Source organism: Neopsephotus bourkii, unplaced genomic scaffold (genome assembly GCF_033783945.1).
Source record: "Neopsephotus bourkii isolate Nb327-2 ecotype Australia unplaced genomic scaffold, CSIRO-AGI_Nbou_v1 NB_739, whole genome shotgun sequence".
Lineage (NCBI taxonomy): Eukaryota > Metazoa > Chordata > Aves > Psittaciformes > Psittacidae > Neopsephotus > Neopsephotus bourkii.
This window is the reverse complement of record NW_026901237.1, coordinates 2,705,346-2,727,560: the sequence shown is the minus strand read 5'-3', so window position 1 is coordinate 2,727,560 and position 22,215 is coordinate 2,705,346. Positions and strand designations below refer to the sequence as shown.

At 42.2% G+C, this 22,215-nt stretch overlaps 1 protein-coding gene across 3 annotated transcripts; it reads right to left on the bottom strand.

Annotated features, from left to right (window-relative positions):
* Nucleotides 1-340: 340 nt before the first annotated feature.
* On the bottom strand, nt 341-22,203 carry SAG (S-antigen visual arrestin). Of its 3 annotated transcripts, none has more exons than XM_061354560.1 (15): nt 19,572-22,203; nt 17,628-17,773; nt 17,001-17,061; nt 16,878-16,922; nt 16,395-16,588; nt 14,748-14,807; nt 13,562-13,629; nt 13,237-13,372; nt 12,793-12,877; nt 11,503-11,575; nt 10,458-10,595; nt 10,082-10,159; nt 9,220-9,243; nt 8,752-8,816; nt 341-2,004 (listed from the first exon to the last, which is right to left on the bottom strand). In XM_061354560.1, exons 2-15 carry the CDS (start codon nt 17,715-17,717, stop codon nt 1,961-1,963), a joined length of 1,161 nt encoding a protein of 386 aa, XP_061210544.1. In that variant the 5' UTR covers nt 17,718-17,773; nt 19,572-22,203; the 3' UTR covers nt 341-1,960. The 3 variants fall into 3 exon arrangements, with proteins under 3 accessions (XP_061210544.1, XP_061210545.1, XP_061210543.1); XM_061354561.1 differs by lacking the exon at nt 19,572-22,203 and adding an exon at nt 2,671-2,680 and having other exon boundaries at nt 17,628-19,191; XM_061354559.1 differs by lacking the exon at nt 19,572-22,203 and having other exon boundaries at nt 17,628-19,191.
* Nucleotides 22,204-22,215: the final 12 nt, after the last annotated feature.

Below are 22,215 nucleotides of genomic sequence, written 5' to 3'. Positions count from 1 at the left end.
AAATACCAGGAAAATTATTGGAAAAGCCTGGCCAGAAATCTAAGTGAAAATGCCTAGTCCTCCTCCAAAAGTCAAAGCTGAAATCATACAAATTACACTGACCACAAACACCTGAAAATGGCCACAGGGTTTATTCAGCAGCAAAGCACATAGTGCTTAGAAAAGAGCAGAGCACACGTACCAACTCTTGCAATTTCATCTAAGGTGAGGCAGTTGTGACTAACAGAACCAAACACGGTTCCAGGTGGTGTTGGGTGAAAACACTGATGGAACTGTGAAATCAGCTGTGGTCTTAATTCATCTTAATCAAGACCAGTTTACAGAAAGAAACAGGAGAAGGCTTAACTTTTAACCCAATCTATTTGTGTTAGAGGCCACATACAAAGCTGTTTGGTTAATGCCTTTGGCCCATCTGTAAAAGTGGGACTTGTAACCATGATGAAGTCTGTAAGAAAAAATAAACAAAACTCTGCTCAGAAAACAAGGCCTGTATTTAGAGTGATTCTGCAGAAATACCAGAGCGCAGCCCACACTTCTCCAACTGCTTTAGCTTGTCACAGTTATCAGTAGTAACCTAAGCCAGAGGGCAAGCCTGGTTTGTCAGCCTCTGCAGTGTGAAGCAGGACGGAAGTGCATCGTGCTTGCAGCAGGATTTCAGCAGCAGTCCCACTCCTGCCAGGAGGAAGCAGACATCTCAATGTCTCCTTCATTTTCTTCTCTGTGAAAAGTGCATCGTTGTTAACTAAGTGGAAAGCTCTTAATTCCGTTTTCCGGTGCATAGGGTGGAAAATGTAAGTTTATATTAAAAAAGTAAGGCCCTGCATTCAGGCTTTCCAGATTAAAACCAGAGACATTGAAAAGGAGATTTAGAGCAAAAACAAGAGAAAGAAAACACCAGTTGTTTTACATGCAAAATGTAATTAGCTGATGCAACTCACTTCAGCCAAAATCTAAGTGAGATTCAGGAAAGGGTTAGACATTTACATGGATAATGAGAATATCCAGATCAACAAGAGAGAACAAAGTTTTCAGAATACAATCTCATTTCTTAAAGCATAAACCGACCTCTGGAAGATGGATGTTGGAAAAGACTCTTCAGAGCAGGCTGCCCCGTAATTTCCTCCTTAATTTTACTGCACCCTCTTTTGAAGCACTGTTGCATACAGGAAATTAGATTACATACAGGATCAGTCTGGACTTGCAGTTTGCTATCTGGGGTTATATAAAGGGAGCTCTGTTAAGGAATTAATAGTGCATATTTCTCTCATCTTTAATAATGAGGTTGTTAAGCATATTGCTAGAAAGCTAACATGGTATCTCAGCATTATTGCTGCCATGGAAGATAACTTGCCAGAAACTTAATCGTACAGGAAGTGGATGTAAGCCACAGTAAAGGGTGCAGGCTCAGTGAGAATATTCACTAGATGAGTTTGATAAAGCATAAACAAAAAAGCAACCAAAAGGAAATAAAACCAGTTTTGTACAGTCCACTGAGAAACTTCAGTAAATCACCAAGGGCTGTAAGCCAGCCTTCCAGACTAGGATTTGGCTCACTAGCATTTCAAAATTAGATACTTTTTGACAAGTCTAGACAGCCGCACAAACCATCAGCAGTGCTGAAAGCAACCAAGGTTTTTATTAGGTAGCTCTGAAAGCAGAAGTCATGGCACAACAGCCTTCCCTGGCCTCCTCTGGTAGCTCAAGTAAGCATCAGGTCTTGAGTTTGCTACATTCCTCTAAAGGTGAAACTTTTAATAAGCAATAGAGATAATTTTATGTCCACTGACCTCAGGGCTGATCCCTGGAAGACCATGCGTGGACTGAGAACATGCAGTTCACTAGAAACCTAGGTCCTAACATTTCTAATTGATGCCAGACTACATATCTTCTCCGGCAGCTTGTTCTTTGACTCACTCATCAGCTGAGGGCATATTCTTGTCTTCATCATCAGCCATATCTTTTATGCCTTGGCGAGCAAATTCCTCAAATACCATCTCTGCTTCACTGAAATGGGAAAAAAAAAAAAGAAACCAAACCACACAGTTACCAGGTTTTTTTTTATACCAGGAGACTAAAGGCAACAGATAGGAGGAAGATGAGAAACTTGGAGCAGGCTCTGGTAATGTTTCCTTTGTCTTCAAAGGGATTTAGATCACATTCCCACAGGCACCATCTTAATTAGTGGTATTCTAGCTAGCATGAAAAGCAGTTGATTGGGCAAGTCAGGACACAAACTGAGAAGGTTTTCATCTGTACCAAATCACGTCAATTCCAGCTAAATGTTTATCAGCTAGCTGAATAGTCTGCAGCCTGAAAGAGTCTTTGTCTAGATACAAAATGTGAAACCTTTCATCCTTATTCCTTCTGTAGTAAAATAGGGCACACGGTCAAGTGTATTGAGTTCCTGAAACTCAGATTTAGAGAACATCAGCTGACCACAGACACATTCCTCCCTCCAACTGTGAGGCAAAACCATGTTCTCTTAAACTAGTTTCACATGGTCAGTCATAGCAGTTCAACTGATCAGTAATTTGTCAAGGCATAATAACTTTCTCAGTTTGGAGTTAAGTGTACTCTGTGAACCCCACGGATTTTCAGACAGTTTCAAGGAGTTTTCAAAGAGTCAATTCACAACCACAGCTAGAATGTGAAATATTAAAAGAAACTTACCCATCCTTCCCTGCAGTCATCAGCATGCAGTACAGGAGGAAAAAAGATACACCAATTAGTTAGAACAGTGGATGCTAAAACCAGCAAAAACTTATAAACTGACAAGCCAGAACAGAGACAAGCAGAAGGATTTGCAGGAGTACAAGGAGAACTCAAAATGTGCATACGTGCACTTGATCGAGCAAAACCTGATCTCCCAAACAGGAAAGCAACATTGATCAAGACATCAGAAAAGCTAGGAAACAAAGACAGATTTTCCCATTTATGCTTGCTAGTGATCACAGCTGAGAGACACATATGTGCACACATTTCTACTCAGAAATGATAATGCTTGCATGACCTGATGTTAGTTTTAGTTGGTCTGTCACTGTAATGTAAGTAGTCAGCTGATATGATGTTCTCGTTCAATAAACATGAAGGTATTAAAATCAAACAGAGGTCAGAATACAGGAAGGCCTAGGTGGTCTCTCATTAGATAGGTTACATGCTTGAGGCAATACCCCTGTTCATCTTTTCCTAAATATAATCCTAAGAACATTGGCACATGCATTTCTTCAATGAGATCTTTGCTAACCACACCACAAGCAGGTAACAAACTCTGCTTGCTAGCAGGATTCTTTGGAAGCTGTTTCTGCACAGCCTAAATTAATCAGAGCAGCCTGTATTGCAGGGATGAAATAGGGGTGGGGATTTTTTTCTTCTTGTTCTCACAGTTACTTTATCTTTAGCAAGTAACAGTCACTTCACTGGCTTACTTCTCATGAGCTGAAGTTATGGAGCAAGGTGCACCTCGTCCGTCGTTCTACTGAAGCTGTCTGGGATCTGAGATGCTTCAGTGACTAGGTAACTCCCTACCTTGAGAATTCCCACCCACAACACACACTGAAAAATCAAGAGCAAGAAGAGGTGACTGGCACTGCTGGAAAAGTCAGCATTAAAAAGCATGCCAAATGGGGCCACTCTAGCCAAACTGCCTCAACGATGGATCCTGTAAAGACGTTCATGATGGTGCCCATCCAGACTCAGAAAGGATGTTTTCCTCTACTCACAGAACCCAAGATGAAGTCTGGAAAGTCTCAGGGCATGCATGCTTGACTGAAATGGATTTAAAAAATATTCATCCATATTTAAAAATATGAAATATTTAGAACTTTTAAAATTTCCAACACATAGAGCATCGCTCTTGTTTAAATTTTCCTCCAATTTCTATTGTTTAAATAGTCTGCTCTCTTTCCCCACTTTGAAGTACATTCATTACTATGGGAACAGTGACATCAGTGGTGTGGGGGAAGCTAAGTGAGATACCTACCAAAGCAGTTTGAAGCCAATTTTACAAAATTAATATTGTTTCAGTTAGACATATACTTGTCTGTCAGATAAATTATGACTGAATCAGTACATGGGTAGCTGGGAGTAATGTTTATCATATACACCAGATGAATTCAAAGATGCACTACTTCACCTTCAGGCTGCTATACTACATCACATGGGCTTGTTAAATGGCAACATTTGCAGCTTAGGTCCACTCCGCATAGTTGTCTTGCTGTCCTGTGGCTTTTTAACATTAGAACAGAGAAAAATTCTCAGGAGCCTGAAAATGGGAAGACTTTCCTTTTTTAACTGCCATGCCAGCAGTTGTTTTGAGGGTTGGGATGGGAAGGGGCTGTGTTCAAGGAACAACAAGGCTCCGGAATGGCATCATGCTCTCCGCAGAGGGTTTTCTGTAAGCTTTTATTAGGCAGCCACAGAAATGATTCCATATAATTAAAGTTGTGGCATATGGTAATTTTCATTATAAACTTGCTTTTAACCTCTCCTAACTTCGGGGGGGGGGGGGGGGGGGGGAGAAGCACTGTTATTTTTGACGACATTCAAGTGCTTTAAAAATTCCCTAATTTCTCAAAGCTACAATACCGATATAGGGGAGGTATAACTTTAATAGTAAAGGAACAAAGCATTTATGGGTTTCTTCAAACCAGCCCTTTTGTGCAAGTTTAACAAGGGAGCAGATAAATGACCATTTGTTGAACAACAGCCAAAACAAAGGCCAGTATCCAAGACACAGGCGGCCCACAAAATGTAAAACATCAGGATAAGGGCAGGAAAAGCCCAGACCAAAGAACTCACACTGAGACCACAGCCTTGAGAAAAACCCAGCAGGAGCTTCTGGGCTAACTGCTGACTGGGAAAGATCTTGGAAGCATGAAGAGACACAGCCCAGTTTGAATCTATCTTTAAAAGAAACAGATCTCTCTACATTTTTGTCTAGAGGCGGAAAAGACAGACTTGCCAATGTGACAGGAGCTGCTTGCACTGAAAATAACCACCTGTGAAACACATGGGTACAAAAGCAGTTACAAAACCAGCACACATGAAACATGCAAAATGCTGGCCTACAAGAAGACCAAGACAAGGAAGCTATAAATAAATATGGGAAAGGTAGCAAGACACTCCTTTTTTGTCTCCTGCAGGCACAGAGACCAAGCAAGCTGCAACAGCCATAGACTGAGAGACCTGCTTTTTACAGAGTGATGAATGCTTCACGGCTTATTCACAGACAAATTAAAAGGGCAAAGCAATTTGCTGTGAAATAAAGCACACAGAAGTTCATCACACTAACCCCACTTTGACCCCCCCAAAATTAAACCATGTTCTTGAGAAGCTTCTCTTTCTGAGGTTCTCTACACTCAAACCAGCCTTACATGATTAAATATACTGATGCTACACATGTTTTATTTATCTTTGCCATAAATCATCTTGGCTCCAGAAAGGAAAACTATATTGCTCCACTGCAAGGAATAAATCATAGTATGCGGTATCTTTTCATCCCGGTTTAGCTTTGACTGTATAAGATGGTTTGACTTCTTTCCTTTTTCCCAGCTGTGCATTAAGATGAAGTGAAAGTCAAGTCAGCAGGGAGTGCAATAGGCAAACTGGTTACTGCTGACTCATCCATAAAAACAAAAGGGAATGGAAAAAGAAGATAAGAAGTGATGGCAGAATTCATTGTGCATGCACCCACTACAGAGTCTACACCCACTACAGAGGCTGTGGAACAAGCCAACAAAGAAAAAGTCCATCTTTTGGGGCCTTTGAGAGCCTAAACACTGTTGAAGCTCCATCCTGCAATCAAGTCTTGATTCACCTGATTCCAAATTAGATGGTATTTCACTAATGAAACACATTTTATTTCTCAGAGTTTATGAGCTAAGGTGGTAGAATAAAAATTTAAACCCACAAACTCACAATTAGGAAGCGTGATTAGGCACAGTGCATGGAAAACTATAAAGCTAAAAGTAGTTTTCATTTACCAGCTTCAAATGGGAGGCTGTCTTATTCCCTATAATGAACTCAGACACCACATTCCAACACAGTTTTCAAGTCAGCTGTGCAGGCTTCAGAGGAATTTGCTGTTGTGTTGCAGTATCTTTTTTATGAGAAAGCATTATTTCTGGAGTTAATCATTTGTAAGGCTTTCCCATGGGATAGCTCCTGAAAGGATGAAATTTCAGGTTTCTCATACCTGAAAAAAATACAGGTTTTCAGTTTACAAGAAATCTGAAATTTCAACCTGTGCAAAATACATGAACCACAGCTGTCTTCTGACAGCTCCTAGAAGACTTTGATGTAGCAAACAATACATGGGTTGTGCCTTTAGTTAAGAGAATGTGTTGGGGGAAGCAATCTAAGAAACATCGCAGCTCATTTCCCTTGTAAAGTCTTCTACCCACATCCTTTTGAGCGTCCTATATAAAGGAGTATATCAGCCATCCTTTGAAATGATGTTTTAACAGAAAAATTACTTCCATTTTCCTCATATTACAAATACTTCTGCCAGAATTATCTGCCTGAAGCATAAGTAATAAAAAAGCGATGGTGGCACTGTTAACACCAAAAACTGTCATGTAAAAAAATTCACACCATTCTAAAAATATAAAATCTACAGTTGCCTAAGTCTTTGGATGATCCTTGTTTTAAGTTTTCAAGCTTTCAGAGAATCACAGAATCACCTGGATTGGAAAAGGCCTTTGAGATCATCAAATCCAGTCTTTACCGCAGGACTGCCAAGGCCACCACTAAACCGTATCACTGGGGGCCTCATCTTCACAGCTTTGAACACTTCCAGGGATGGCGATTCCACCACTCCCCTGGGCAGCCTGTTCCTTTCCTCCATATTCATGAAAGCTCCTAAGCTGCCCACCCAGCACCTCTGCCCTATGGGGCTCCCACTGACACTAAATGGCCCTCACCATCCACTGCTCCTGGGGCCACTAGTGCCAGCCCTAGCACCTCACCAAGTTCCTGGCAGGGGGATTGCTGCAGGAAAGTGTGAGGGAGATGCTTCAGCATGTACAAGCTACCAGAAGAGACAGAAGACCATTGCCAAAGCAATTCTCCCAGTGAGGCACCCATTTGAGATCAAGTGTGTAGCTATCTCAGTGTTTTGCTGGCAGAGCTTTGCTGGCCTGCAGCATGAAAGGGAAACCCGCAGTGTGGGCACAGCTGTGCCAACAAAAGCATTTGCTTCACAACAGCTTCTCCAGGGTGATCCAACCGTATTAGTCCTATGGACCAACCCTGAGGACCCAATTTCCACTTCACAGGACAGCTGGGGCAGGTTTGGGCTGCGTGCTGCTGTGGGGTGTTCTGTGCTACTCCTCAATGATGTGGCTGTCTCCTTTGCAGCCACAGCATAAAGGGGATAAGAGGAGAACAGATCTTGTGGATTTGTCCTGAAAGTGCTTCCCAAACTCATTGGGCTAATCTGATGGGGGCATAACATGCATTCTCCTATGAGCATGTTCTGTCTCTGTGCTAGCAGGCCATACTGGCACAGCTCACAGCAGGCCTTCTCCCAGTAAAGTAAGAATATCCTAAAATGCAGTCCTTAGAAGAGTGAAGAAACTTAATTCTGCTCGCTCAGGCAATTCCATAATTAGCAAACATGGATTCCTAACCAGAGCAACTGAATGGGGAGAGTGGATCACCAGTCTCTCCTCATCACTCACGCTTGATTCCTCCAACAATTTCATATAATAAGGACTCAAGTCCTTTCTAATGCTTCCAGTATAGAGCAAAGCACCTATCTCAGGATAACTCTTCCTACAAGTCCCATCATTGTTCAGTGCTTTCTTAGTAACAGCAGCTTTAGGTAAGGTTAGGCCCAAAGAGAAAATTAAAAGAAAGAAAAAGAAAAGCAGCACAGAAGCAGCCATGGGGTTCTGTTTGAAGCCCATGTAACTCTGTCCAAATACAGAGGGCAGGACAAGAAGACTTGTCTACAACAACCCCAGAAATAAAATGCTGGCATAGTGGGGTTTTTTGTTCAGTAGCTGCCTCAGATTCAGGATTCAGCTGCTTCAGGAGGTTCTGACTCAGTGTAGGCACCTTGCAGTTTCTGTATGTTCACCATTAGACAGCAGAGCCAGCCAGGGCCTGAGGAAGTGGGAGGAGAACACAGATGCTCAAGAAAGTTTTGGCATTTGATCTCAAGCCTCCACATGACTGGGGAAGGCTAGCTCCTCACACTGCTTTAAAGTTCCTACAAACTGACCTGACTCTAAAGAGACATTCCTCTGAGATAACCACTGAACAGACACCATGGCCAAGGCCACATAAAGATAATGGGAACTATAAAATCATGTGCAGTTTTAGTACCTCTCAACTTTGCTTAAAAGTATTTTGCTTTTTACATTGCTTGTGTCTTAGGTGTTTTTTTGTGACAGCTTGTTTGCTATATTGGGATCTGTCTGGGAATTGCCGACAGCTTCATTCAGGACATTCTGCACAGCAGTCATGAGATTTAACTGCTTCCTCAAGCACTGCACTTTAAATTCTGATTCCATAGATGTAAGATAAAATCAGAACATGATCCCTTTCTACCTTCTCCCGTCTTAGCATCCGCCCTCCCTACTGATTTGTGCTTTGAGGTTGAAAGAACAATATATATACACACATGCAAAAACATATACACACACAGAGCAGCCCCATACTGGACTCTTGTAGACTCTAAAGCCTTTCAATGGTAAGATTTCATCTGAGTCTGCTAATGAAAAAAGACAAAATCCAAGCATAACTGACCTGCTGAGTTATTTTCATCAGGCTTGGCGTGCATGAGACGAAACGGCAGCTCTGTGCCCACTTCACTTTGAGAAGAAGATAGAATGCATCAGATCCACAACTCCATTCGTGCCTGATTCAATCCCCTTCCCACCTCAGGCCAGCCCAAGCCCTGAACTCCAGCTTCATCCATTCTTCCATCTTTATCTAATTGTAAATTTCTCCTCAAAAAGAGTTAAACGTTGATTTATCCACAAATATCCCAGATACATCCACTTTAATAAACTGAATTTATCATGTACTTGCATGTACATAAAAGCAATGGTATTTCTGTAAGTGCTTCATTTTCACAGCTGAATGCGCAGACTTCTATCAGCTGGATGGATAGTTATATTTTTCAGGGAGGTGAGAAGGAGAATAGGTAAGAGGGTACAAAAAGACAAATTCTCAACTATAACTGCATGATCTGAAAGGGAAGATGACACTTACCTGGAGGTGAGGTCTCCCAGCATGCTACAGAAGAAAACAAGGAGAAAAACAGAAGCATATTTAGTACCTTTCCATTCTGGTGCTCTACCAAGTGTTTTATTGGTGGACCATTAAACTCACCTTCCTCATATACTCTTCTCTATATGCTGCAAAGCACAACATGCAAATAAACTTGTTCTTATAAAATGTAACTTTAACTTTTCATGTCCTTCCCATGAAGAAAAAGTCTAAGGTTTGAACTCCTGACCAAGTACTGGGCATGGCTCTTTTTCTGACAGCCAGAGGGCAAAGGCAATTGCAGGACTACAGAAGGCAGCAGTCATTTTATTATGTTTTAGGCAAGTCATTGCCTCATTTTTATACCAGAAAGAAGGACAAATGAATGAAATACAAATGTAAACAGTGACAAGCATCACAGAGCTGTTATCTGGTCTTCTTTGGCACTTTATGCTGGGAACTAGCATGTTAATAACATGAGCTTCTTCCAGAAAGCTGGTCAGTACAAAACACAAGTATTTATGACTCACAGTATTTATGACTTGCAGGCAGATGTCTCTACCTCTGCTCTGGAAGAATAAGAATGCCAACATAAAGCCTCACATGAACTGCAAACGAGATTCATACTTCAGCTGAAAAGTCATCTGGTATCTAAGGAAGGTAATCCAACCCCTCTGGTTCAAGACAAGTCCTTTGGACAGGCCAAAACTGATTACCGGTAAATTTCTGCTTTAGAGGATCCTCATGTTCTATAGCTGTGCCCTTTCTCTTGGGGACACTGTCCTGCCCTCTCCCCACTTGTCAATGAAGTTACACACACTCCCCCCTTAAATCTATGCAGAAGCAAGAAGTCTAATACTCTTACCCTGGGACAGTGAGCTTCACTTTAACCTTGTAGGAAACCAGGATCCCCATCACTGTCTTGTCTATTCCATCCTTAATACTACCAGAGAAAACAGAGCAGTGTCAGGTGGCAACAATGCAACATAGCAATAATATACAGCTGGAGTGAGAACTAGGTGAACATCCCATTCTCCTGAAAGGGATAAAGCAGACAAGGCTCAGGGACAGCTAATACCTCTCCAGATCTGTGGTCACTAGTTAACCTAAAGGAATATGATAAAGTAATGCAACTTAGATGTACACATCTGAACACACATTTACAGCTACAAACTCCTGATAGAAGTGTCTGCTTCATCCTCCCCTTTTCTTTATAACCCTCTATTTAAAACTCTACTCACATAGTACTAGAAGCCAAGTTGGTGTCCTCATCCTTTAGCCTTCCATCCAGAGCTATTTCCCGTGTCTCCCGATTATTTGCTAGCAATGGCAGAAGTGTCAGTGTCTTGGTCAGACTGCTGTTTGGCTGTACCTTTTCCCTGAAAATAAGAAGCAGGTGAGAGGAGAAAAGTGATACACTCAGAACTGGGTTGCACACCCAACCAAAACAGATTACAAAGCCATCCAGAAGGACTGGGATTGATCTGTCTAAATTACAAATTGTCTACAAATGCAGATGTCTACATCTAAGCTAGTAAAAAAATTCTCTTTATAATCACAGAGGAACAAGCAGTTGCAGAAAATGATCCATTTCACATTAAGGCAGACTTCTAAAGCAGGTCTAAACTATGCTGCAGACCTCCAAATTTGGACAAAATGTATCCTAGTTGAGAAGACCAATTCTCAGTGGAAAACATGTCCCTGAGCTATAGAGCAGAACACCAGAAAAGTGGAAAGTGTCTGGTGTGTCTAACCCTTCTCACAAAGTGAAGTTCAATGCTGCACTGTGCAGTACAAAAGAACAGGGGGCTCCCCACAATGCCAGCAGGCTCATGGTTTTAATGGGCTTTCTAAGGCCAGAAGAAAGCAAATGAAATGGTGTGGAAGAGACTAACCTCAAACTAGAGCATCCATGACTTCCACCCAAACAGCAACACCTTTCAGAAAAATGTTGCATCTCTACTTAATAAAGCTTTCAAGCAATGGGGAGCCTTCCACAGCCCCTGCCAAGGTTTTCTAGTAGGTAATTACTCTTCAAACCTCTTCTCCAAACTCCCCACTCTCTGAATAAAGGTGCAGGGTCCCTGCTGGTTATATGCAAAGGAGGCCAGTGCCTGCATCCAGACAGTACAGGTGCTGTGGGACACCCGCACAAGGAAAGATGAGAGAGCATTATAATAGTAAGCAGCTGCCGGACTACAGCTAGGGGTACCTCCCATTACTGAGGAAGACGGTAATTAAAAGGGTATGAAGGAGCAAGAAGGGATAAGCAGAGCATTTACTCACTGTGCTTCCTCAGAAGCTACCACTTTTGTATAGAAGTCACTGGAGTACAAAACCACATTGGCAACCTGCTCCACTGAGTGAGAAAGAGGACAATCGATTTTGCATAAGCATCAGAAACAACATAGCTGCTCCCCTAAGTCTTGAAATGGAATAAAGTATGGGGAAAACAGGAAAACTCATTCATTTGGAGCCTGAAGGGACCCCCAGGTCAGACATCCTGGCCTGGATAGAGACCAACAGCTCAGAAATGGACAAAGTCTACCTTCCCATCTTCACTGAGAGGCACTCAGTCTTGACTAGAGACAAAGTCCACAACCTACAGTTTCCCTTGTGAGCCTACTCTTTCCATTATAAAGATCTTCCTCTTTCTTCTCTAAGCACATCTGCTTTCATCTCTGGTCACTAGTATCTCTTGTGTATCTACAGCCCACACATTTGCATTCAGGAAACACCATCACCAAGCAGACTGCAGCCAAGAGCCTGTGATAATAAATAGCTTATATTCTCCAATAAAAATACAAACCCCCCCTGACTGAAACAATGGTAAGGAGAAAATATGGGGACCAACAAGGTCTTTTTAAACCTGACAGAGGTGTGTCAGCCTAAAACATTTGGGAATCACTAGACAGTACATCCAAGACCAGCTCTGAACTGGCTTTCACTGCTGTAGAGTTCTGTAAAAACCTCAGCAATTCTCTTTCTCATACTTTGTGTCACAGACTGTCTTCCACAGGTCCAAGTGCAGTGAAACACTCATTGTGGAATGAAAACATGCAGTGCCACAAGTAAAACACAGGCACAGGAGAGTTCTCTGAACCTCAGCCCCTGCCCACAGCTTCCTCAGGAGAAGTTACACCATGACTGCCAGAGCGGCCTTTCTCACTTTGCCAGATGTTTCTGAAACCCCAAGCAAAATTGTATGCAACCTAAGGCACAATCACACTTAGCAGGAGCATCACATTGACAGGAAAGCCCTTCCCACTGGCCTCCCTGAAGGTAGCTTTTCCCCCACAGCACCTGACTTGTCCTAGAGGCATATGTCCTTGTAACAGAGGGGGCATACTGGTGCCTGAAATTAAGCCATAGGAATAACCATGAGAGTCAGACAAAAAGCTGCAGTGTATCACTTGAACAGCAAAGAAACAGAAACAGGGTGGAGGGACAAATTCCTGACTTGTCCCATACCGCCTGCTTAAGCTGTTGAAAGCACTAAATTCTGGTTTCCTTTCAGTCCTTTCCTCATTCACTGTTCTTGCCCTCAAAGAGCCCCAAGCAACAGTAAAAACATACCCTGGACTTTGATCTTCTTCACTGTTTTCTCTGTGCTGTTATTGACGGTAACAGTGACTAGAATGGGCTCGCCATGGTAGTACACCTGGAAGAAATGTGATGCTCAGATATCCAGCCAAGAGGCTTCTCCTAAGCCCTAAACCCCTCTAGTCATCCCAGACTACATGTCCTCACAGAAGTCAGAAGACAAAATGCACAGAAGCCCTTCCCAATGATTCATGACCTTTCAATTATTTATTTAGCCTCAAATGTGTCTGGTAATTGGGTCTCAGGCTCTCCTAACAGTAGCTACTGGCAGAAAATACATCAGAACCCTTGAGTGGTGGGACAAGTCAATTTCAGCTGAGACCATTCGAGTAACACAAGAAGTAGCTACTACAGGCAGCAAAATGCATATTGGCACGCCAATACTATGATGTCCACAGCCCAGGGAAAATTCCTCACCTCTTTACTGAGACAAGCTTTCAAGTGTAATGGCTTTTTGGACATGAAGAACTGCCAGGTGGTCTCTGCACAAGGTTGAGGTCCTGGCTGTTCTGGAGCATATTGCACCTTACGGATCAGCAGACGTGCAGAGTTCCTGGGAAGCAGCAGAGGAGAATGAGGTGGTACTTTTTGCTTGGCAGAGGCAGGAGTTCTGCATTCACATGTGCTAACACCCAAGAAGTCCAATGACATGTGGGGTAAAGGTGCAACCGAGGTGCACTACTGGATTAACAATCCATCCCCTTTAAGAAGGGCAAAGTTGAAGACACACGGGTGCTGTTACCTCTTATGAATTCTCTCTTCCAGATTCTCTGTTGAGAAAGCTTTCACCTCAAAGTCCACCCCACAGGTCTGCCAAACAGAGAGGACAGCTGTGAAATCAGTGTCAGAAGCCAAGAACATCTGCAGATGTTTAAATATCTTTCTGTACACCAGAAACTCTTAGACTCCTGCCAACTGCAAATTCTTCCAGCCTCCTACCATTGTAATAGAGACCCCTGCCAAGCAGTATGGCAGCATCCACCTGTTCCATGCTGCTTCTAGTAAATGAGGCTTAATTCCCAATCTTTGCCAGATGATATCCCTACTCCTAAAAGGTTTCCTGTGAGAGCAGTGCTGCAGTGGTTACAGCATGGTATGAGTTATGAGACTGACCAGCATACAAGGCTCTCCAGTCCACCCCGCGTTTCTGAACTGAATTTTTCAGGTGGCTTTGTAATGCCAATACCTGACTCAGGGTCAATCTTTCCCAGTGTCTACGATTTATGGGTTTGTACCACCATGGGACATCTGTGATTCCCAGATAACTCTCTACAGAGCAATATAGAAATTTTTGCTGGAATATCATTCCTTGACAAAACCCACAACTTATCCTTGGATTCTGCTGGATTCTACAACCTGCATCCACCTTGCCCAGCTGTTAGCCTAGCTCTGCTGTTCAGAGAAGCACCCTGTTAAGCAGAAAAGGACTATTTTAAATGGTGTCAGAAATCTTGCAGAACATCTCATTATGACTTTTACTCCAGGGTTTTTGTTTTGTTCAAACACACGTAAAGGCCAGTCCTTCTCTGCATTTAATTCTGAAGTAGGACTTAACACATGCTATTTATAGAGAACTATGAGATTTTAGGCACTCCGTCTGCTTTTGTCTCATGTATTCTGACAGCTGCAATCATTTTATGTGCAGCCAACCTGCAAAGCATGTGCTACCCTTGAGGAAACTACAAGCATTGCAGATTCAATAGTCTTGCTGCTATTAGACTATATTCCCTTTCTTATTCGGAGAACTTCAACTCCAACTCCATGACACTCACTTGCAGCTCTTAAGTAGGATCCTGACATTTGTGGCATAGCACAGTAAAACCCATTATCACCACAATTTTTTCTCAAGCTAGCCAAATGAATTCACATCAATTTTTCCATCTGACTTTCCTCAACCATGATAAGCAGAAGCGTCCCATTTGTCTCACCTTATCAACATCATGAGGTGCAGGCTGCAGACAGACTGAACAAGGCAGGTAATCTGGAAACTGTGGGAGGAAGAGAAAAATACCCCAAAGCAATATTACACAGTTAATTACTGTAGTTAACATATTGCTCAGAAAAGATACAAAGCAATCCTGAGGACAGCAAGTCCCTCACTGTAATCACAGAATCAGCTAGGTTGGAAAAGTTAAGATCATCAAGTCCAACTGTTCCTCAGCACTGTCAAGGCCACCAGTAAACCATGTCACTGAGAGCCTCTTCTACATTGTTTTTGAACACTTCCAGGGATGGTGATTCCACCACTGCCCTGGGCAGCCTGTTCCAATGCTTGAATTTCTGTGAAGAAATTTTTCCCAGTATCCGGTCTAAACATCCCCTGGTGTAGCTTGAGGCCGTCACCTTTTGTCCTATTGCTTGTTATTTGGGAAAAGAGACTGACCCCCACCTCCCTACAACCTCCTTTCAGGTGGTTGTAGAGAGCAATAAGATCCCTCCAAAGCCTTGTCTTCCCAGACTGAAGCCCCGCAGTTCCCTCAGCTGTTCCTCCAAATACTTGTGCGCAACTTTTTAAACTTCTGGCTAGGATAGGGGCCTTAATATGCTGGGCCTTATCTTGCCTTGTATGAGCACATTCCTCCCTTCCAGAAATACTTCAATAGCAAAAAAAAGGGGCAGGGGTCAAAAGAGAAAAAAGTTCAAAAAGCACAGGAAGCAGCTGGTATAAAAATCAAACAGAGCCCTAAAGGCACAGCCTGGAGTAGAAGCTGCCACATCTGCCTCCTCATCCAAGATATTCAATACACCTCACAGCAGTGGTACTCACTGTTCACGTAGGCTTGAAGCTTGAGTAAAGAGTGTCCATGCCAGAAACACAATTAAGGCCACGAAAACCAGCCAGCCACCAGCCAGTATCCATTTGCTCCTGGCCCGAGCAGGGCCAGCAACTCCCGACATCAACTGGGAAGGCTATAGAGTAACTCGTGGAGACTGAGGGCTAACACCCTGTTAGAGACTCCAGCAGTCAGAAGATCACTACTTGTATATGAGTTGTTAATAACACTGCAGTGGGTAACAACCCACTAGGCAGAATCGTTCAAGGACTTATTTGTTGCTGTATCAGAGCATCTGTTTTTCAAACCTGGGCCTTCCTAGGGAATGCTAAGGCAGATGTGTACTGACAGTACTGGAAGCATATCCTATCAGAATCAGAGTTTGGCAACAAGCTCTTATTTGTTGACAACATCTGGTAAAGAGCTTTTCATCCACTTGTTTGATCCATAACATTTTTAAAGAGAAAGAATTTAGCACTTCTTCTGTGAGCAGTGAGGCAATGGTAGAATGTATTCCTTCCCCTCAGGAATGGGAAGATAAGGATATATGGGACTGTTGCTAGCATATAGCCATTGCGTATTTCCTTCTCTTTTCAAGAAAAGGACTTTTTCACACAGTTAGGATCTTCTTGCACTTTACCACTTAGGACAGTAAGCAAGGTAGATTGCCTGTAACTCAATATTGGAACTTTGCATAATGTGAATTCACTATTAATCCCCGTCTTCTCTCCATCACCAAGTCTCAGCAGCCTGATAATAACAGGCAAGGAGGAGGGTCAGAGGCTCCTATAAGATACTTACCGTAAAGAAAAAGGGATAAGCATTTTTCCCCAGCTTCTTTAGCAGAGATTCCTGCAAGTGGGAGAGAGTCTCTGGCTTGTCAGCAGGTGGGTACACTTGGACCCTAGAGAAGTACAGGTCCCGTCGGAAAGTGAGACCAATCACATCAATGTCTTCCTGGCCATACCGGAAAGCACAAGTCAGGGACACATACACTGGAAAGAAGGACATGATGGGTGAATCATGCAGCAAGCACAGGATGCAAACTCTTCCTACACTACACAGTGAAACCCATGGAAACCCATTTTGACAGTGTTACATAACCTAGCCAGTACTTACACCATCTGTAAGAAAACACATTACATTGAGTAAAAAGCCTGTTCACCAGGGAGGAAAGTTACATTTGTACCCTTAAAACAGTAACAGTAAAAGATTCTATCTCAGCATCTCACTTCAAAAGAGGACTGACAATCTCTGAAACATACAGTGCATAAAACCTCAAACCTTTTTTCTCCTTCAGAAGTGTAGGATCCACCAACACAACACCATCTGAAAGAAAGGAAAAAATAACAAATATTATCAGAGGATAACCAGGGTTCAGAGAGCAGGATATCCTTGTGGACTTACCTACAGGCTCCACACTCCCTATGTTGTCGATGAAGTCCCGCTTTCCCAGGTAGATAGTCAACTGTAGGGAGATACGAGACCATGGTTGAACCACAGTGTCGATGGTTGTGTGGCTGTGTGTCACACAGATGGACACACAACACAGAGCAATAAATCTTGTGGAGATCAGAACAATTCCATTTTAAATGGATTTTCCTTTCCAGCAAACATGAAATTCACACCAGCAACAGAACTATTTACATGCTTCAGGACATCAGAATTGAAGACCAGATGTAGACAAACTCCCAAGAGTACAACATTAATTCTTGTACACAGGACAAGAAACTATAAAGATTTTTGGTGCCATCAGGCTGGAAAGACACTGAATTACCTTTGTTTGTTGTTAAACATCTACCAGCAGGAGTACAACCCAGGAGCAGTGAGAGGTGAGTTGCCTTCCTGTTGTATTATGAGAAGCTTGCCCTATACACTCTGATTACATCATCTTTTCAAACTTAGCACTAAATATAGTTCATGGTCCTTCTTCAGAAAGGAATGAAGGAGAGGAAATAACTTTCTAATAAGTCTTTACTTGTCTGACTACAAGGAAAACTCATACCTATATAAACCCATAATCACAGTACTTACAGCTTTGTCACGGGTGCTTTTTCTGAAGATAACTTGTTTTTGAGAACCAGCATTCTTCCCATTTGTCTTTTGAGACTCGGGGCAGCTCATGATCAAAGATGAGTATGTGACTGTGGGTGAATGAAGATTTCCTGCCCCAAAATGCCCTGGGAAAGATGTCAGAAGAAAACAGGTGGATTAGACAAAAGCTGAATTATACTTGGTGGGTAAAGCACTCTATGCTCCCATGTATAGTCTACCAAACACTCTTCTCAATAGGTACTCAGGCAAAGCACAGAAGGTGGGTTTCTTCTTATTCTAGCAGTTCCTCATTAAAAAACACCTATAACAGCTATTTAAAAACAGCTCTTCAGAAATATTATAAAAGGCTAAAAACTCCTTCTAATTTGTATTTAAAAATCTAAAAGTCTATTAAGACTAACAGAAAAACCTGGAGGGGAAGGGATAGCTTGGCCTTTGCAGAGAGTTTTGTAGTAAGTTTGTGAAGAAATCTGTGAGAGTACAGATAAAGGTAATCTGATCAACACAAGGTACTTTGATTTTCAGAAGTTACCTCAAGATTTGTCATCAGAGGCTCTAAGTGGTCATAAGAAGGAAGGTCATTTCACTTGTTATCAATCAGATAAAATACAGGAAATAACAAATGTCATTGCTTAAGGGTTTTGGCTGCTTTAAGGTGTGTGGGGGAGTGGTTGTTTGGCTTTGGTTTGGTGGTTTTTTACCACTAGAAGTATTCAACAGTGTAACGTCATCTGTCCTGGGACAATTACTATTGAGCATATCCTTGAATGAATGGAAAGAAGTTTAGATAAGGGGTGAAAAGCCTGCCCACAGACACAAAGCTATCCTGGATTCCCCAAAATTCAGCTGTGTTAAGCTGGAGGAGCACTTCATGATGCAGAGACTGAATAAGTGATGAAATACTGTATATTCTATAATGGTAAGTGAAAAGTATCGCACTCAAGGAATATACAACTATAGTCTGACATGTGCAGTTACACTTGGTATCATGTCAAGAGTATGTCTTGATGTAAGCAGAATAGTTATTTGGAAATAAATCAAGAACACAGAGAGTGCCATTTATACCATTTCAGAACTCCTTACATACCCATATCTTGGATACAGCATTTTCAGTCTAAGACTTAAAAGGTGGCATGTATTGATAAGCAGTCAGACTAAACTCAAAGCAAGAACTTAACTTACTCATCCTACTGCATTTTACTAAATCAGAACTAAATGCAACTCATTACTTGCAGGGTAACACTGAACTCAAATCAGAACAGACTTCAAGAATGTAACAGTCCAGCTATGGGCCCAGAAAGGTAACAACTGTATCCAGGGGTAGGATACAGCTTCTATCCAAGGAAAAAAACAGATGGAGTATGATTCTTCAGGGAAAGGGAAATCACCAATATGAATGGATTCACAATGTTAGATGTGTTCACAGGCAAAAAAAAGCTTTTGGCAGATGGTGGACAGGACAACCCATGTGCAACCTTAACCCCGACTCTGAAGCTGAGGAGCAGCATCAGGAAAGGACGATGCTACACGTGCCCTGTTCGCATGCTTCTGCCCGTTGGACCTGTGTGAATTACCATACTGTGTTAGAGACTGTTGGTCTGACAGTGTGTGCCTGTCCTTCCAGTCTGCTTCCGTACTATTTTTCTTCTTGTTTTCCCATCTAAAAACTGTTTCAAAAGTAGAAATAATTTCTAGGTCTTATTTACATGCAACAAACTGTAGAAAAGAAAACATTTCCCTTCTTGGAAAGCTATGGGGAAAAAAAAGTAAGGTTTAAGAATTAAGGACAGACTGAACACACATTTAAGAATTTCTATCAAGTACAGGTAAGTTTTCCAACTCCAGAATAGTATTTGCTGCTGAACAGACACCCTATTCACGCTGTAGACCCAAATAAACAAACCAGCAAATAAAATCAAATACCTTGCTGTGTTTCAAATGCCACAGGAGCTGCCACAGGACAAAGACGTGAACTCCTAACTACTGGAGAAAGATGGATTTTCCAAGCAGCTGTGTCCTATTCTTCTTCACATCTACCAGAGAGAATCACTAACCTCTTCTCAAACAAGGAAGACAATTTGTAGGGGATTTGAAAGCACGTCCCTCATTGCGTCCCATCCAGGATTTCAAGAATTAATCCCCCACGAAAAGCAAATATTGTACCTGGGCTAAGATTCAACTAGAAAGTGGTTAGGTCAGCAACATGAAGCATTACCTAAGGAAGCTCAGATTATTAACGAAGAGGTCTCCAATGTCAAACTCACATCTGCAAAGACTACAGACTTACATAGAACAGGATGGTTACTTAAAGCAGCTTTATTCTAAAGCTCTTTCTCTATCTTCTTCCTAAGGTTGTAAGCCATCCAGCCTGATAAACTGAACAGAGAAGAACCATTTATGAAAAAGGGAGCTCATAAAACACCAAACCAAGTCTCTATAAATAGATGCCATTATGAAAGAGTACCAAATATTGAGAACAATGTGTTATTCTCATAACGACTATGCTGTTTATTATTGCTCCACCATCATCCCACTGGCATACTGATGCAAAACAGTATATTGCTAGCTAGTACACCTCCCCTCCTTAATTGACTTAGACTGAGGCACAACACCCAAGATGTAAGACACATGAACAGAGATTTCAGTCAATTTAGCTTTTCTGTTGATGAATGTCTAAGCATAGCTTCCCCCCCTCCTTGAATTTGATCTTGATATTATGCACAACAGTATGTGCAATTTTTGGCTTGCAAGTTGCATAAACAGCTGTAGTTTTCCTCTGGGCTGCATCTGTTACTTTGATTAGAAGGATCACATGATATCCCGTCCACTTGCCAGCTTGAACAGCACCCTCCATCTCAGGCAATCCTGCTGCCACAAATCAAGCTTGCTTTTCTTGCAAACAATCACCAACATTTGCCTGAATATAGTGGCCTGGGTACACAAGTTATCCCAATAAAATGCACACAGAACCAGTGTTCATCAGCTCTTTCAGTGTTTTCCAAATTCCAGCAATATTTTATTAACTGGAGGTGGATTATTTGGAAAGCTTAATCACTACTCTGCCTAATCAGCTGGCAAAGACAAACTAGACAGCCCTAAGCCATGGAAACTCACATGTGCCTGCGCTGCAGAAGAAAGCCAGACCCTGGTTGCACAAAGTAGGGAAGAGAACCTGTAAGTTAACCCACAAAAATCAACACTTTTGTTCAGTTATGCAGTGAAAAAGCAAAAGAGAGAAGCTGGTTAAGTTTGTGCTGCTGCCACTACAGGATTACTAGTCATTCAGGAGAGGAATGAGCATTCCTGTTACACCTGCTACTCCTCTGAGGGCCTGGAAGGTGTGGGTAAATGCACCACTGCAAACATCTTCAGGGCAGCTTGGAAGCAGCTCTGCCATAACACATGTTCCTAATGCACCCTGATGTCTGGAGAAAGTGCCCAACCCCCAAACCACCTGAAGGGCAGCTGCACCTTTAGCAGAGAAACACCGCAACAGCCACCTCTGCACAGCAGGTACATCAATTCCTCCTCTTTGCTCTGCAGGCTGAAGCGGGAAAGGGAGCCACAGAAGTAAATAAACTATAGGGGAAAAAACTGGTTACCAGGATTTCCTACATACCTTGGTCCTACAGAATTTTAATCTAAAATGCTTAAGGTCTTAGCTAGCTAACCCTTATCCTTGAGTTTTATTAACCTACTACATAACAGCATCAGCAGGCAAACAAAGCCCTTGTGTAAGACCTGCACCCATGTTGTAGAAAACCACAAATGTAGCAGCCTGAATTATAAACATCCTAAACCCATTCTGATCCTCCTCAGTAGAGCCTGCAGTTTTTATTACGTTAATCTCCCACTAATCTTTCATCACGCTGACTTGTCATTTAGTGATCTGCTTTCCTGCAGTAACCAAGGTCACCTGGACTCTTGGTAGGTGCCTTTTCAGGACCTTCTGCCACAGCAATAGGCAGAACAGGAAATAACTTGTCTTTAGAAATGCTTCAGAATGCCGAAGTGAATCTTTCCATTGTTGCTACAGTTCTCCCTTCCAAGAGCTGGACAGAAGGCTACTTTTCTTATGGAAACAGGAGGGTGGTTAGTGATGGCTCTTAGTTATGTATGAATTTGTATGTTGAACAGCTAAAGGCTTTGCTTCGTTACTCTGAAGTAGGAACAAGAGCATTATCTTCAACAAGGGTTTTTGTGTTTTCTAAAAAAAAGTGCAACTCCTATTCCTGGCTTAGAAACTTCACAAGGTGGCAGTCAAAGTGCCACAGCAGAAAAAGCCTTATATTTTCAGTGGTGTCTGAAACACAGATACCGATTTCCTCAATTCAGTATTTTATCCAAAACAGCCAAGAATACATCAACCTTTCAAGGATAGAGGCACTTGTTCAACATGTTAAAACTCCCTTCCATCTCAAGGCAGCATTCCCAACACAGGGCGAGAACAGGTGTATCTGCAGGATGGCCAGCTTCAATCTAAGAGCATTATCCTCCTTCTTGCTCTACGCCAAATCCCACAATGCAGCCGAACACAAATCCACAACTCATCAGGAAAACAGCACAG